The 18,744-nt window shown below is 32.5% G+C and overlaps 1 protein-coding gene and 1 long non-coding RNA gene across 10 annotated transcripts in view; one reads left to right on the top strand and one right to left on the bottom strand.

Moving 5' to 3' along the window:
- Positions 1-4,150: 4,150 nt before the first annotated feature.
- On the bottom strand, positions 4,151-11,401 carry LOC148626870 (uncharacterized). 2 transcript variants are annotated; one of them, XR_015916668.1, is made up of 4 exons: positions 11,151-11,401; positions 9,021-9,105; positions 7,225-7,440; positions 4,151-4,934 (listed from the first exon to the last, which is right to left on the bottom strand). It is a non-coding gene; the product is annotated as an uncharacterized LOC148626870 (long non-coding RNA). The 2 variants fall into 2 exon arrangements; XR_015916678.1 differs by lacking the exon at positions 9,021-9,105 and having other exon boundaries at positions 11,151-11,395.
- Positions 4,492-18,744, top strand: part of LOC148626869 (uncharacterized) — a 30,907-nt gene continuing 16,654 nt past the window's right edge. For 2 of the 8 annotated variants that reach the window (XM_088552786.1, XM_088552561.1), the window contains exons 1-3: positions 4,531-4,664; positions 8,669-8,689; positions 9,280-9,300. In XM_088552786.1, coding sequence (XP_088408912.1) covers positions 4,632-4,664; positions 8,669-8,689; positions 9,280-9,300 — 75 coding nt within the window. In that variant the 5' untranslated portion in view covers positions 4,531-4,631. Of the gene's footprint in view, positions 4,665-8,668; positions 8,690-9,279; positions 9,301-14,303; positions 14,386-16,743; positions 17,073-18,744 lie in introns of those variants that run through there. The other 6 variants (XM_088552866.1, XM_088552633.1, XM_088552476.1 and 3 more) reach the window with 4 other exon arrangements.

Genomic DNA, 18,744 nt, shown 5'->3' with positions numbered 1-18,744 from the left:
GTCCTTTATTTCAGAATATATTTACCAGGGATTATACTGTCAATAGAATAATCTTGATTATCCGTATATTTCCTCCATAACTGTGGAAGTTCTTACAGAGGTTTTACGGTCGTCCTCGTGATATCGTGGATCGTTACGGTATAACCATCTGCACCATGAAAACAGATTTGTTCAGCCTTTCCACTTTTGTCTACCCCGGACTTAACTTTTCATAAGCAGCTCGACGAGTGTTTCTAGAAAAGCAGAGAACGCTTTCCATACCAGTGCACCTAGTCCATGCATGCTCCCAGTGTAAGTATTTGTAAGAATCAGGCAAATAGGGAAAAATCAGAAACATGCATGTCAAAAGCCAACCAATCTGACAATGTAATATCACTCAAGGATACTTTCTCTGTTTGAATAGACCATTATTTGATCTCTGCATCACTGGCTTTGCTCAGAATTTTTTCAATAGAACCTTAGCAAAATGAGATTTTTGACAGAGTTATCTACCCTTAAAATGTTCATTTTCAGTGCATTTCAATGAAATTGTAACTCAATTGTCCAGCATGATATGGAAAATCGTGTCTGTTTTCCCTGATTCTGATGGTGCAAATAGCCAAATTACACTATCAAAATGATGTTTTTTTTTCATACCATGTTTCACCTACTGCCTGATTCTTACTGGGACTGACACTAAATGGAGTCCGAGTTGCTCATTTGCTTTTATTGCTTTGTACATGTTATTTTGGTTATTTTATGTACTTTGTTGTGTGGGTCTGTTTTCCATGTCTGGTCTTTGTCTCTGGATTACGTTCTTTTGATTTCCACAAGAATCTTGGTTCCCTTGATTACTCTTTCTACTTTCTGTTCAAGTCAAGTTATTTCATCTTGTTAATTAAACGATCGACATGTTGCATTTGCCAAACATACAATAAAACGTGGGCTTTTCACTTTTTACCACCCAAAAGTAATGTCCTCGTTTACTACACTAGGCACGGACTACACCATTGTCTTTGACTTTGTATAATTACCATATACCTAATGTGAATTCCACAGTACATGTCGGAGTTCTACTCGACTCTAGGTTCAGATCAGTGGACCAAACAACAAAAGCACATAGACAAATACGTTCTACAACTTTATCTGTTCTGAATTCTTGGTGCGATCGAGCTATGTACATCCGTTGACATATTCGTCTATCATACTTGATGTGTGTTACAATAATGCCCTTTACGGATGTTAACTTTGGAATACACTGTCCCAAACCGAATTATTCATGTCAGAAATAGCTCACCGTTTTATCTGTAAATTAATTTCTAAAAGGTCTCCCATCACGTACTCGTTCAGAAAAATGTACAAGTCTTTTACGATGGAATACCTTGGAAAGTATCAAGGACAAGTGCAAACTTTTATTGGAGACTTCCAGCGCTTTATCGAAGCGAATTATAATTACTAGACTTATGGAATGCAAACGTGTGTGTGTCTGAACCACTTGGATTCATCCCTGACATATACTTAATCGCCCTGATATACGGATTTGCAAACTATATGTATATAGTAGACCATAGACCTGTAATTATAGGTCTCTGAGTAGACTTTGCAAACTCGGGCACTTTCTGTTTTAATAGACAATGTATTGTTAACATATCAACAACACTGAACACTATAGTATACAAGAGGGAACCTTTACTTTGGTATGTTCTGCAAAATACACCCTACCAGAGCATGAACAGTTTTTAAACAGTTGACTGAACTTCATGCCAATGTGAAATATATGATAGATCAGGGTCGGATTCAGACACTTTAAAAAGGAGGGGGCAGCCGAGGTTACTCAGAAAAAGGAGGGTGCTAGGACAATATTTGCCATTTTTTATCAATGTTACACAAATTTTCCAATACAATTTGGGTGTGCCAACCCGCTGCATCCATTCTCTGGACCCGCCACTGATAAATCTTTGTTGTATGATGCTCATTTCACTCTTTTTTATCATCTATAAAAGGTACATTCGCTAGGTACTTCAGGGCTTTATTTTTTAACTTTAATTTCTCTATCTCCGTTTTACAAAATCACATGCATCTGGAAAAAACCTAGCGAATAGAACCATGCAAATGCCACCCTTGTCTACAAGAAAGGATATAAACATAGACCTACAATTATAGACCAATTTCATTAACTTGAATCTGCTGCCAATTAACATATAATGGAACATAATGAACTCTATTTCGAAGATAGATATGGTCCTAATCAGCATTCTTACGTAGGGCCAGCGTTTGTTCAACGGCGTCATTTACGTTGTGCCAACGTAGACTGTTCAAGTGCATAGAGAGCCAACGGAAGCAAACAACAGTTTGGGCTTACGTAATGGCAACATTGACCAAACGAATGTCCAATCTTGACCTAACATAAGCCCAACGTCAACCCAATCAAATGGTCCGACAATGGCATTCTCGAAGATACTAGACAGAATTTTATAAATTGTTGTCACAGAGCGCTTATGTTATGCTCCCTTTAAGATTTTATAGTGCTCAAATTTCCGCACAATTTATCATGTAAAACCTTTCCACTTAGAATATACCAATGACAAGCTGATTTCAGCTTACAAAATTAAAACAAGAAAATCTATTATAAAAAATGCACATATTACAAACATTGGTATATTAAATTTGCATTTTTTTTGCATTTACTAGTAATAGAAAAATGATAATGTTTATGTGATTAGGTAGCATTTACAAAATATACATTTGTTCAAAATTAAAGACTTTTTTTGTTTTGAGAAAAGTGTAAATATGCTCTCGGTTACAAAACTGTATAAGGGGTATAATCACGCATATTATTGTTATTATAATAATTCATATTTGGTTATTCATAAGTTTTTGAGTTATTAAGTTCTAAATATTAAATGCGAATACTTGTTGCATAAATATTATACATGGAGTTAACATAATTTGTGAAAAGAACCAACAAAACTTATTTTTTTAAAAAGTAAAATAATATCTTTTTTTTGTGTTTCAACGTTGACCCAACGTAAATATCTCAGTTTGATGCTTTAATATATTTGGACTTGCTTTCTTGTTTTAGTTTTCTTGAGATCGACATACATTTTTGCATAAAAAATTAAACGAAGTCTGTTTTAACATGTGTTTTACCCAACTTGTTTCGACGTTGGTTCAATGTTGGTTTCAATGTTGGATCACCGTTGGCTCTGTGTTGGACTAATGTAGAAAAATGCAAATTATGTAATCAGGGTTTTGATTCAAAAAATGAAAATTAACAATACTCTTAAGTACAAAGAGCTTCTAAAAACAAGTAATTAAAGATAAACAAAATGCAATGGTTATTCAGAATGTAGTAAGGTCATTATTGGGTCAACGTAGAATCTTTTTACAGACTGAAAATGTTCGAAATTTCAAAATGTCATGCTTGTCAGTAGAAACCATTTTGGTAAAAATAAATCAAGAGGAAATGATTTGTTCAACGTGTCAGTTTTCATTTCCTCTTTCATCTACCTCGGACTTGACTTTTTATGAGTAACTCTATGTGTGTTTCTAGAAAAGCAAAGGACGCTTACCCTACCGTTGTACCTGGTCCATGCTCCCAGTTTTTAGCGGAGTCCGAGTTGCTCGTTTACTTTTGTTACTTTGTACGTGTCATTTAAGTTACTTTATGTTCTTTGTTGTGTTTGTCTGTTTTCCATGTCTGGTCTTTGTCCCTGGATTGAATTCTTTTGATATCCGCTAGAATCTTGGTTCACTTGATTACTCTCTCCTAAACTACTAAAGACTCTACAGGTTTTCATTTTTTCCATACACTATCACCCAGTGGAACCTACTACCTATTGCAGTTGTCCATTAATTCTACCTCAGTACGTAGGCATCATTAAAGAACAGCCTTAATATGGTGTCCTCTCCTCCCTCATACACAGTTTTACAAATGTCTACTACTATTGTTCCTTGCACATTTTTTTCTATGTAAATAAGTTTAATTGGTAACACTCATGTATATAGGCCACGCAACCACCTAAGCTTTGATCGCATTGCATATCCCTGAGCGGTTGTACGTGGAAGGTATAAAAATATAGTGTATTTTCTTTTTACCTCTCTACAAACTAATGTTTTGTCAAAAGATATGAACAATGACTTACACAATAGAGCAAACATAACACTATAAGATGATTAACTTTTTATTAAGAAAATCTAACATTATAACATAAAAATTTTTCGCTGAAAAGTTTGGTTTGATCAGTGCAAAACGAACGTGAATGAAGAGAAAATATAGTTCAAGACTACTTATCTATCTGATCTTTGTGGACTCACCCTACTTTTTTGTGGGAAATTATTTTTTCACATGTCCTTAGAAATGTTACATAAACGAAAGTTTTATTGAATCAAATTACATATATATTTTTTTAAATCCTAAAAATATGCACTTCACAATAGAAGTCTATGGGAATATATTACGATACGGAGACCTTCACTGGATAAGGAGAACTTACTTCCCGCCTAAAATTACTTCCCTTTACCGGAAGCACTTTTCCTTCCCAACCATGTCAACAAAGTCAAAGAGCAGGTGCTTTTTGTTTTGATTGACGGTCTGATTGAAAGTGAATGCAGCACATGTTTCTACCTCAAAATCAGTAGTTACAATAAATATGGCAGCGAAAGAAACGAAGGAATCTGTTAAGGTATACCTCATTAAGAAAACAACCACTAAACCAGAATATTATATGGTTCGAATCTTCGAAAGCGAATGAAAATCACATTACAAATGTCGGTATTCAAATATTTGACAAATTCAGAACCCCACAAGATTTTTTTTCTTGCATAACTTATTATAATGAATTCGTGTTTTTAGTCTCTTCCTAATGTCCAAGCCACACCAAGTCTTAATCATGCTTAACCGCGGCAATGTAACTGCTGGAGCTTAAAACCTCACATTTCTTCCATTTTGGTGTCTGGAATATTTGAATTATGAATAATCTTATATATATTGAATAATTGGTAAAAGCTTACTTGTTGGACCAATTAAATAATTGAAATACGAAACATAGCACAGTGATCACACAGGTTACCTAAATTAGGCTAAAATCTAAATTGGATTTGAAATGAACAATGCAGGGAAAATGTGTCGGCTATCTTCTCTCTCTTAAAGATTATGAGTTTATTCCTCCCACAGTGAGATCATCAAGAAAATTAAAAATAAGCTTCTGAAGATGGCATAATTATTTGGATTTGTAGACTATACTATAGTCTGTTGTAATATAGAGAAAGCATTGCCTAAAAAGCGAGCACAGTATTTGTTTTTGATGAGTATTAATTAAGTTTTATTTTAAATGACACAAATGTGTGTTTTGTTCCGTAAATGCTAGTTCCAGATTGCTATGACGTCCAGTGACTGATTTAAAAGACAAGCTGGGGCTGTGGGATGTCAGAGCTTGTCCCATATATATATAAAGGTCTGAAAAATTCCCAACGATGTTAGAACTGTCAAATTTGCGATGCAAATTTTCGGTTGTTCCCTCCGCGGGACTCGAACTTGTACCGCTGTGACATCTATGGCAACACCGCCTGCACAAAGTCCAGCGCCCTAGACCACTCGGCCAGCTAGGCTATATAAAATATAGCTTTCTCTGGCCAGGTCATTCCTCCTCGTAGGATTAATCTAGGGCTGTAACTTAGTACACGATGTATGGTAGTACGGGACAGTTCATTTAGATGTTATTATGTAGGATAGAGGATCAAATTAATGATACTTGTCACAACAAATCAATATTATACAACGTCTCAGAATGTGACGACTCTATTCGCTACACTGCTCCATCGGATCAAATTGATACAGGGAAGATATGTAAACGTATAGAAAGGTCTGAAAAATTCCCAACGATGTTAGAACTGTCATATATATATCAAGAACATGGAATTTGGTTTGATATTAGAAATTCTGTAAATTCAAAAAAAAGACAGTAATATTTGTTGCTGCATGTACAATAGACAACACTATTGACATATTTAACACTCATACATGTACAATAGACAACACTATTGACATATTTAACACTCATACATGTACAATAGACAACACTATTGACATATTTAACACATGAAATTTGCAGACTGTTTACTTTTACTAAATATCACAGTATTTGACTCTGTGGTCTTTGAACTTCATAAAGATCACAATGTTTTTTTTATTTGAAAAAAAATCCATTCTAAAAACACCATTTACTGCAGAAAAGCATTAACATATTTTAATAGTATAACTTTTACATGCCCAGTTTTTACTTTTCAATAGCCCATAAAGTTATAAAATCATTACTTGAACTGCACTCCAAAATTTGTACGCAAAATCCCTTGTTCTTGATAAGGGGCAAGCTCTAATGTCCCAAGGCCCCAGCTTTTCAGGCAAATCAGTCGTTGGACGTTCAAGCAATTTTGGACTACATAAATGCATCTGTTCTTTTGCCTAACAACCTTTTATATCGTTTGTCTTTGGAACTGAGTTACTGAGTAAGGGATAAAAGTAAAAGGGATAACATTGATTGCAATTTGACATTCTCTTTAAGTAAATATTTTTTGTATTCTATATCCTCATTTGCTTTTAAGTTATATTTTAAGACATCAAAGACATCATTTTGAAAGTTTTTTGATAGTGATTATTGTGGACACTTATTGTTATTCTGCATTCTCTCCTTAACATGTTACTTCTGAACAATGAGTTTTTGCTCTCATCATTCTGACACCTCCTTAATTGCATGTGCAGAGCTGCAGCTTGAGATGTGCTTGCTAAAAATCCTTGTCTGAATGTAATTCACTTTGATACCAATGTCAGAAGTAATATCTTTTTATCCTTTATAGAGTCAGTGCCAAGTGGGCCTTGCACACTAAATTGCCAAAGACTAAATTTTTCAGTATAAATCATTATTTTTACATTAATCCAACCATTGAAGATTCATATATGACCAAGCAAAATGTATACTGATTATGTGGTAATAATTAGCCTGTTATGGTGCAACTGAACATATATGATAGTGTACTTAACATACATGTAAATTGAATATAAGCTCTGTACATCTAAGTTGCATAATGTACCTACAAGGACACGAAGGACAATTGCAATAGAAGCTTGTGACTAGTACCATACATTTTTGTAGTTTTAATGTTGGAACTAACTACCAAGGCTTCAAATGTTAAAGATGGATATATCTTATTATTTTTTCTTATATCACTGAAGAAAAAGATGCATACCTGCATATCGACTGGTTTACATTTCAATCTCAGGTTGTAGATTTGAGGTCTTTAGAATCTCTTGTATTTCTGTATTTATTTGGAATCACATTGAACTTCATGTAAGCATTTGATTTTATATTGACCAGCATAGTATCCAGTATCTCATTTATGGCTAACCACTGCACATATGTCTTTTAAAATGCAGGTCCTTGCAATGAGACTGACAAGTCAAACCTTAATGCATTGAAAATAAATTAATAATTTGTAAGTCAGTTGTAATTACATGTACATTTGTACAGTATAGGTTTTGAAGTAGATGTATATTATACCTTCTATAACTTAGCATAGTACATGTATATTCATGATGGACTATTTCTAAAGTTAATTGTAAACTTTTAATGGCTTGTTGCAAATACCTCAAAGCTTTTCTGTAGTTGCAATAATCATCCCCAAATACCCTGCAGCATACTTTTGTCAGCAAATATACAAAGAAAAATTGAAAAATAAGGAGAATAATTTTATCAAAGATTCAGAAAAAAAGATCATTCTGGTTTGTATTCTTATCTTTCTATTGTATACCTTTAGCATCTTTGTTTACACTTCACTCAATTACTTAACTGGATTTTTTATTAAACGTAAATTTGTTTATTCCCATTAATGTGAGCTTCCTTTCAAATTTTCTGTTTTTGAGTTCTGGGACTTCATTCATTCATTCTCTGAAATCACTAAAAAAATGCTTTTACCAATTTTTACCTAAGCTTTTGGAAATTTTTATTTCTATTCATTTAAGCTCACTTTTGACTTTTTAGATTAAAAATAAAACATTTTAAAGTTATAGGACTATACTGATAAAAAAAATGCAGTGTACTAGGATTCCACTTTCCTGTTGACAAGGTAGAGTACAGATTTGATGTGGGAATATTGTATATCATAATGTTCCACATTCTCATTGGCAAGGACATGTACATATCTGAAAAGATTGTTAAGTTTTTAGAGCAGACTTTAATTTTAGGAAAGTTAATTTTCATTTGGAATTTTCCTGTGAAATTCTTACACTGAAATGGAGAGATTTTTCTCGCAGTCTTTCATGTATTTGGACTGATGCATATTTCTGAGCATGTATTTTGGGGGATGATCTAATTTAGAAGTTGTCTCAATCACCATTAGTCAATCATGAATCTTTATTTAATGTATAAAGACCAGCTTAAAAGGTATCCAACAGTTATAACACAGCTGTGTATTACTACATATATTATATGATTAACACTTATACTCAGTATATAGTTTGATTAAACAATTATTGCCTCCTTCAATTTGAGGTATGACAATTGTCTTTCTTGAAAATTTTGCCTTCTCTGAGGCTTAAGTCTCATGTAGGAAAATATGACATTTACTTCACAAGAGGGCAATGATTGTTGAAAGGTAATGTGATATGGCAACTTATTTTTTCTGCCTACTAAAGGATGACAGTGATATTAGCATAGTAAGTATACTTTTGTGTTGAGTTGGCTACCAGGTGTATTATGTACCATGTAGATCATTCAATATATTGCCAGGGATAAAACATTTTTATAATGTTACATGCAGGTACATGTACATGTAGCAGCATCTGTTTCCAAAGTCAACAATTAAGAACTTGAATTTTGTCAGAATCAGTTGATTGGGAGATCACTGCAAAAATTTGAATCTTTTTGTTTGTACATGTATATTCCACCCTATATTTGTAATAAGTAACAGGTGATAAGTTAATTGGGCAAAATTGCTATTTTAAATCTTTCTTGGAAATTTAAGATTTTTTCAACACTCGTGCTCACCACTTCTTTATCACACAATCTGGAAGTTGAAGGAACTGCATTCCTGGTGGGCTTGTCTCTTTGACATATTCACCATATCCATTCTCTTTATATACATGGAAATAAAGCAAATTCTCTTTGTTTAGGTGAGAGTGTGGTAGTAAACATTCTGGGAATAAGCATTTTGAGTTGCTGTAGAAATATACTGACTATATGAAGTAATATATTTTTATTATATATTGATTAATATTGTGTTTACCATAATGCAACATCTGTTTAGGATGATGATACTTTTATTGATGTAAGTATATATATATTAACCATTACAGAAACACTGATATCTTTGCACACCATGTGACCAAGTGTTTCAAGCACAATTTTAACATTACAATATTTATCAAAATAAGTTTACCTCCTCCCATCAACACCCAAATGTATTTCCTTACATCACTAATAAAGTTGATTTTTTATATAAGAATGTGGGCGGCCAGTTTTTTGTGAGCAATATTTATGTTTACTATATTTGGTATTTTTATGTAATGGAGAAATCAAAAGCTGAGAGATCAGCTTTTACATGTATTTATAGCTATCAACGTCATCAGTTGAATAAATTTACTGATAGCATTTTGTGTTAGTGAATTTTGTGACCAGGCTTAAGCAAGAAAACCCAAAACACCTGTACTCTTTTAGAAATAATATGATCAAGCATTAGATATTATTGTTGTTTGTATGCAATAAATAAAACACCATATAATTCATTCAGTTAAACTACATGTGTATAAATTAGTAACTGTTCAACTAGTAAATCTGTTATTTACCATGCTTATCTCCCGTTCACCTAACTTTTCCCTATCATTTTCAGTATTTATCTCCCCTTTTTTTTTAACTCTTTCACTTCATCCTGGACATTTTGGGTACCAAGTCTTACATTTGATATCCCTGAGTGGGTGTAAAACTATAGTGCATTTTCTTTTTGTCTTTTTACAAACAAATTTTTTCTAAAAAAATTGGAATAAAATAAAGCAAACATTACACTAACTTTTTGTTAGGAAAATTTAACATTTAAACATAAAATGATCCTGTGAAAAGGTAGGTTTGATGAGTGCAAAACGAAAGTAAAAGAAGAGAAAATGGCTAATGCATTTATAATTCAAGACTACTTTTTCTTCTGACATTTGTGGTCTCGCCCTTTTTTTGCGGAATTTTAATTTTCAACATGTCCTTAGAAATGCTACATAAGTTAATGTTAAATGAATTAATTTACATATTTTTTTTCAATCCTAAAAATACGCACTTCACTGATACTTTTTACACTCACAGTGTTATTTGAGTGTTCATGTAAAAATATAGTATTTAATATTCATTGTAAACCTTTTCTTCTGAAGGTATTGGAAATGAGGACAACTAAAAAGCATTTGTTATAAATATATACAGTGAAACCTGTCTAAACCAAACCCTGAATTAACCCAAAAACCTGACTGAATAAAATCTTGAATTAACTCAAAACCTGTCTAAACCAAACCCTGAATTAACCCAAAACCTGCCTGAACCAAACTCTGAATTAACCCAAAACCTGTCTGAACCAGACCCTGAATTAACTTAAAACATGCCTGAACCAAACCCTGAATTAACCCAAAACCTGTCTGAACCAAACCTTGAATTAACCCAAAACCTGTCTGAACCAGACCCTGAATTAACTCAAAACAGGCCTGAACCAAACCTTTAATTAACCCAAAACCTGTCCAAACCAAATCCAGAATTAACCTGAACCAAACCAGTTTTAAAGTCCCATTGTGCCAGTTTCAATGTATTTTGAACATGGATAAATCGTACACCTGTCAAATCCAACCGAATTCTACAGTTCGAAAGGAGTTTGGTTTAGAGTGGTTTTACTATATGTCTTTAAAATATAAAAAAGGAGATAATTAATAAAAAAAAGAATAAAATTTTGAGTATTTATGCACCTACTGAATCATAAAAGATGAATATCTCTAAATTAGGAATAAAATATGAAAAAAGATATCAATACTACAGTCACTATATTTGGAAAAAAAAATGTGCCGATATATTTCTCAATATTGACTTCTATGTATTTTATGTTAACCATTTCTGACTAAAGATATTAACAAAAACTTATATGCAAATTCTTACTTGATCTGAGTATATATATGATACTTGTAGTTCCTTCTTCTTGTGTAAAATTTTAGAATTGAACCACAAATTTTGGATTCCTATGAAGATATTCTATAAGACTTAATGATTCCTCCTGATGTTAATATTTGTTTTAATTGAATACAGGATTGTTAAATAAGCTATTTGTAAATTGTTAGTTTAAAAGTATAACAGGTCATTGTAGAAAATCAAATTGCATATCAAGGACTTTAAATATGATATTGGATGAGGACAATGATGGTATTGATGGAGGGCCTGTTACTAACTACATCACTTTCTTTTTACTGAAGGACCCCTGAAGGGGTTTGGATTTTTCACACCACCAAAACTTGCTTTATTTTATTATGACAGATCATGGAGACCTCCCTGGATTTTTTGTGTATTCAGTTCTATTATAAAATGTTGTAGACAAATAATCCTTCTGTAACCATTTATTATAAAGTGTTATAAACAAATATCCCTCCTTTAATGTCCTACTGTGAAAATTTAATTTGACAATTGTTGCTAAGGCCAAACCTAGCTGGATTAAGACACCTTTGTACATGTTCTTGTTCACCAATGTGCCATTAGCCAAGTTTATATAAATAAGGATTAAGAAATTCACCTGTTGGGTCATTAATGTAAGTTTTATGCAAAAATATTGAGATTTAATTCTGGCTATCCTCTTAAGTTCTTAATTGGAATAATTATTAAAAAGTTAATTATGATGACTTCACTTGTTTTTTGAGAAAGTTAGAGCTTATTGAGACAGACATAAGGCCACCCTTTAAGATTCTTTGTTAGATGTTGCCTACTCCATACTTTCAGATATTTGGTAGATAGGTAGAGAAATTATGTTTATTTTTACCAAAGTCGACTCAAAAATCCAAAATAACATGAAAATTGCTACGAGTAATGTTGTTTAAATGAAACAAAAAAAAATCAAAGCATGAACAAAAATTAATTGTATATCCAAGTTTTCTTGGTATGGAGGGTACATAAAAAATATTGAAGGCCTAATGTGCCATAATTAATATTAATGGTTGACACCTTTCTTGCAGACTGTTGACTCCTTATTTTCTTTACTATTTGTTAGATAATAAGGTTAACTAGACATTGATCTGGAAACAAAATAGTATTCTATTGTTAACAATTTAGTACCAAGTTTAGAAATGTTTGTTATGTGATGAATTTTAAAGAAACTAGCACACAGGTTAGATTACAAGGAAGACATCTACATTTATATGTATTAATTTCAAGATCAGTAGATTAAAGATCAAGGGCTGTTTTTTATGAGATGGCATGTATACCCATGATCACTGCTTTTAATGGTTTTAGGTGCTTTTTATCTAGAACAACAAAACATAGATATATATTCAATATTTACCAAATGAACATTTTTGGTGAACTTTGTCCTTTAGAATAGAGTAGGTAAGACTCAATATGTAATGTGTTTTCTTATTTGATGAGTAAATTGTGTGACTACTAATCCAAGTTAAGAACTGTATAATTATTATTCAGTCATTTAGGGGTTCATCTCCACTATTTGATTCCTGCATCAAAGGACATCTGAAAAAATTCTTCATAGGAACATTTGGAAATTGATGTTTTTGACAGATTTATCTGCCTTTGGAATGTTCATTTATACTGCATTTCGAATAAATGATGACCCATTTCACAAAAAATTATAAAGAAAATCTTAATTAAATGTCCTTGATTATGATGGTACTAATCAAATTACTGTGACTATCACTGTTCTGGAATATTTCATACCACAACCAATTCTCACTGAGACCGACACTTAAACACTGCAAATCATTGTTTAGTTTGTGTAAAAAGTTAATAACAATAAACCGTGTGTAAGGTAAACCAGTGTTACAGATGAGGTAAAATTGTATTATCAGTTTCATGTTTGTGAATAATTTACAAAGAACTATGAAATAAGCATATCTGATATGTAGAAAAAAAATGCATTAATTTCAGCTATTCTCTTAATTAAACATCAGGAACAAAAACAAATGTAATAGTTCAAAGTGAACAGGTTGAATTAGTAATTATGTTAAATGAGGACAAGGTGTTATATCTTTTTTGGCAGGCAAACACTATAGATTACAGTTAAGAAGTACTGTTTGCATAAGAGAATCTTATTAATGAATTGGTTATAGGTCATTATTATGTAGATGGCAGTGTTTTATCGAATGTTCCCAGCGTAATAAATTTCGATAATTCAAACTGTGAAATAAATTCGGTAATTTCGCTCTCGTGCTTTCTCCCGCCAAACTGTCACAACTTCGATATCAATCCGCCAATTACAGAATTTAATATTCACATTGAAAATATCAATAAATTATGAAGAAAATCTGTATAATAAATAGGATAATCAGTTGGTTATCGTGAATAAGCAAAATATTATCACTCATGCTGAGAACGTTTGAGGATTTAACTTGTGTGCGGAGCAAGTTCTGCACACTCTGTAAATCTAGGTGTTCTTCGGCACTTGTGGTAACATTTTGGGTATTCACTCTTTCCAATTAATTATCCAATTGAAATTCATTTTTGGCTGAGTTTTTTAAGTAATTTACCACCTCATTTATTATTTAGTTGCATTGCAAGTTTCACCACTTTTAAAATTGTTACTAATGTGTATTCATAAAGAAAGACCATATGACCAAATCTGTATAAGTAAAGACAAACTGATACATAAGAAGACTGATATTAACAATGTAAATTATTATAGAGGTGAGGTTCTTAACTAATTCTGATCAGACATGCACAGTTTCTGTGTTCACATCATTAAAAAACTAAATTATTTCTATATTTTTAAAAAGCAAGCAGTGATATTTTTGTACAGAAGATTTAATAAGATTCGACAAGAGGTGGATGTGATGTTATAATTTAGATTCAGTGATGGTGCATTAAAAAAACTAGTCCTACCTTACATGTATTCTGTTATTAATGTGATGACTTCAAGTCATTTCAGCAAATAAATATTTTAATGATTAAGAGATTTATAGGTGGCCAACCGATTTTAATCTACATCGTTAGCGTCTTAAATATATTTATCCAATATTTTACCTGGGTTTGGAACAATAGATCCTAATAACAGTATAGATTAATTTTTAAACACTTATGCATAACACTTTCTAAATACGTCACAGGTTTTCGTTAAATTTTGTACCGAGTTGAAGAAGGAGGAGTGCAGGAAACTACAGAAAGAACAAAATGTCCAGGAAGGGTAAGTTTTTTATTATTTTTTTCAAAATACAGACTGTTGGACAATAATGATATAACGATGCTCTTAAAATGTCACTTTCAATGAATTTGTGTTAGAAGCAAACATTTAAATTGCAACTTCATTTTATTTATAATTTTTGAAAAAGTCAATTTGTTGATGTTTTTTTTCAACCAAACTTGTTTACCATGAATATCATGCTCTATCATAATGACTTTACAGTGTTGAATTAGTGTGAGGATCAAGGGGTCATAGTTAGACATTCGTTTTCTTCTTGGCTTTATGTGATAATCAGACCAGATTACAATTTGATTCCCTACAAAATTAAAAACCTCTTTTCTAATTTGTATTGGTGTTATTATGTTACACCCCTCCTGTAGGAAGTTATCTGTTATTACTTTGTAAATTCTGTGCTGCTAACTTGACTTAATCTTTCAATGAAATTAAAAATCTCAATTCAGTTTTGTATATACATGTACTTGGCAGTTGGATTAATATCTCATGAGTTCTATTTAGTTATAAGCCTTGTAATCATTATACATGGAAAAGTTTCAAAAGTTTATAACCAATATTAAAATGTACGGTATATTCATTATAGTTGATATGCCATAAATTATACAGTACTTTTAGTAAATACTCAGTGAATAATTGTTCGTCAACCCTTTATTTATTTGTCCAATGCTTTTGGATATAGATTAAGTAAGGGCACAATACAGTACACTCATGACATTATGACTGAAATATTAACTTTGAGGGTTTTTCGAATGCACTTGATGTCCCATAAACACTGTCATTAGCAGTGTAGGGACAAGTGAAATGACAATTTGACTCTGACATTAGCTGTGGTGGGACAAGTGATTTGTTATTAAGACTCGTACATAGGCTGTGACTTGACAAGTCATATGCAATTTTGACTAAGACATTAACTGATATGGCATTTTGACTAAAACACTAGCCATAGTTGTTCTTCACAATGAACAGGTATCATTAATTAGAAATTAGCTGTAGTTGTTCTTCACAAGTGTCATGACCTAAGTTTTTATACCCTCCACAAACGAAGTATAAGTTAAGGATTTTTTAGCAAAGCTTGGTCTCATGCCTTGTCTCCAATTCCACCTCAAGAGCTTGTAGGATTGTTATGAAACTTTATGGGGTGTTAGATTACCATATTGGGATGGGCTTATTGTCAGAAATTTTTATTTGGGCAAAATTGTAGAAGTGACAGCTGTTTGAACTTAGGCATTTTTCAGCAAAACTTGGTCCGATGCTTTGTCTGCAACTCCTCTGCAGCAGCTTGCATGATTGTAATGGAACTCAATGGAGTGTTAGATTACCATATTGGGATGTATATTTTGTCTGAAATGACTGCTGTTGAACTCAGGCATTTTCAATAAAATTTGGTCTCAAGTTGTGTCCTCCTCAACATCTTGCAGGATTGTAATAAAACTCAATGGAGTATTAGATTACCCTATTGGGGTGTGCATATTGTCAGGAATTTATGTGAAAAGTAAATTTGCAGGTATATTCTGTCATTGTGTTGTTCACAATTCACAAAATAAAAAAAATAGTACTGATTGCCATTTGGAGTTGTGTGTTTTAGAAATGGCTGCAATATTGTGTGTCAGAAGTACTTATTTTATTACCCCATAAAAATTGTTTAAAATATGAATGGTATTTCCACTTTGGTCCCCAAATGTACAGGGTTCAGCAGGCTGCAAGAAGAATAACAGGAACAAAGTTCTAGTTTTAACAGTGTTTTTTTCATTGTCTAGCTTCCAAGTTTATTACAATGTATTTAGTGGGAATTGAGAGATTAATTTGCACTAGGTTTTAGCATACCTTGACTGAAATTCCATGTGAGCTATTACCATCACTTGGCATCCATTATTGTCTGAGGCCCATCAATATTAACTTGTTCCAAAACTTTTGCCCCTGAAACATCTCTGCAAATGATGATCAAATGTGACTAATAACACCCTTAATATATTGGCTGAAAAATTGTCAGTACTATGAACAGGGCAATTAACAAGGTCACCATGTCTATTTACAGAACACAATGGTAAAACCACTTATTTCAAGTAATATCACGAACTCTTAGTGTGACTTTTATTCATAAAAAGCTTGGTAAAAGTTTCTTTTGTGGCGAAGTTGTAGGAGGGCTCCTTGTTAGAGTTATAGCTCTTGAAATGTCATGATCTTTTTGGTTCTTAGATGATATCTAGAAAACTATAATGGAATTTCAAAGAAACTTTCAGATTTCTCATTTACCAGGTGAACAATTCAGGAAGTCTCTAGTTATTGTAATTAAGTTTGTATTGCCTAATAACTGTTGAATTTTATTTCGCCTTTTACATGTTGTAGGTCCAGTCAGAAGTGGGAGTGAAGTCAGTCTTCCACATGTTCACCATAGCAAGTATAGATGTCATCACTGTAACAAATCACTGGATGGTGTGTCTATTTATGGCTTTGAGCCAGTGGAAACATCCAGCATGAATTCAAGGTCTGCTGCCATGCAGAAAAAGTCAGTAGATGTTAAAATGCCACAAGTCACTCCTATTAAAAAGGATGATAGAGATCCCGAGCATGGTCTGCCTCATACACACACAACTTCTGGTCCCTGCTACTTCTGTAGTGAGCATAAGGAAGATTATGAAAAGATAGAAAGATACCAGCCAACATGGAGGGCAAAGGTCAGATTCATTGGCTATACTTAGAATTGTGTTTCTGCAATAAAAGAAATGATAATGTTTATTCTCCTGTTGTGATATAGTCATATGTCAAACTCCTCATTCACTCATATTACTAGACAAAACATCTGTTACACTCCTCAACTTATTTAGCCCTGTGTTCAGCCCTTACTAGCATCACTGAATAAAACATCTGTTACACTCCCAAAGACATTTATTTACTTTTTTGTGCATTAGTTTAGATATGCTTTTTGGATGCTAAAGTACTTGTAGCATTTATTTTGTATTTTCCAAATCATTTTTGTCAGGAATCGTTAAGATAAGTTGTAATGTATTTAGAGTAAAGCTGATAAGATCTCAAGTTTTAAAACTTGTCATTTAAATTCATTTTTACTTTAAATGGCTATTAAAATTTCCCCAACCAATCCTGAAGTATGAGGGATTGAGGTGTGACAGATATTATTTAGATAAGAACTAGAAATGATACTATAGCAACCATGGTTTCTCTGACATTCCTATTTTACCACCTTCATTTATTCAGTCCAATTGATTGTTAACAAGAGACAAGAATCTTTATTACTTCTAAACAAAGGTGTGTATTATGTCAATTGTAGATTTTGCAAGAAAGTGCTAGCTTACAAACAAAATGACGAGAGTACAATTTGCCACTTCTGTATTATTTGTTGTAATTTGTATTTTTTCTAAGAATTCTTCAGGTTTTAAGTTAGTCATAAAACCCTTCAGTAGATTGTACTGTACAATAACAAATAGCCATTAAACAGTAATGAGGGTAAAGGCATGCGTTCTTTCATATAAATGGTTTTCTGTATGAGTATCATAGTTCGTTTTGGATACAGGGCTTCAATTCAATTAATCTTTTGTTAATTTTAAAACTTGCATAGTAATGAAAAATCTGTTAATTGAAAGTGATAGTTGATAAATATAAGTTTTTCACTGTTCATTGATATATTATCTCTCCCTCCTTGAAATACAATCATCCCTGTAAGTGTACTCTGGGGTTATAGGGTAGTTTTATACATTTCACTTTGCCACAAGTATATAGTTATCATGGTGACTGCCTAATTGTTTGTCCACTTTTCTGTGTAACTACTCTCACAGCCACTAGATAAATTTTACATGAAGAGTTAGTTTGCCATCATTAACTGAGTTGATAATTAATCATAGTTAACTTGAACTATTGACATGTTATCTCTCCCTCCTTGAAATACAAACGTCCCTGCAAGTCCACTCTGAGGTTATAGAGTAGTTTTACCTGACTTTAAATGTACAAGAACATCAGCCTTACTTTATAGGGTTTTATGTACAAGAACATCAGCCTTACTTTATAGGGTTTTTTCACTTTGCCACAGATATTAATAGGATAATTAATTGGAAAGAGTAAATAGGCAAAATATTATCATGAGTGCCGAAGAAAACCTAGATTTAACGAGTGTGCGGAACTTGTTCCATGCACGAGTTAAATTCTCAAGCGTTCTCAGCATGTCTGATAGTATTTCAGTTATTCATGATAACCAGTTGATTATCCTATTTATTATATAGATTTTCTTCATAATTTATCGATATTTTCAATATGAACTTTGAATTCTGTGATTGGCGGATTGATATCAAAGTTGTGACGGTTTGCGGGAGAAAGCGTGAGAGTGAAATTACTGAA

The sequence above is a fragment of the Perna viridis genome, chromosome 1 (assembly GCF_037379345.1).
Source record: "Perna viridis isolate PV_CMFRI_1.1 ecotype Kerala chromosome 1, ASM3737934v1, whole genome shotgun sequence".
Taxonomy (NCBI): Eukaryota; Metazoa; Mollusca; class Bivalvia; order Mytilida; family Mytilidae; genus Perna; species Perna viridis.
This window is presented reverse-complemented; position numbering and strand designations above follow the sequence as displayed.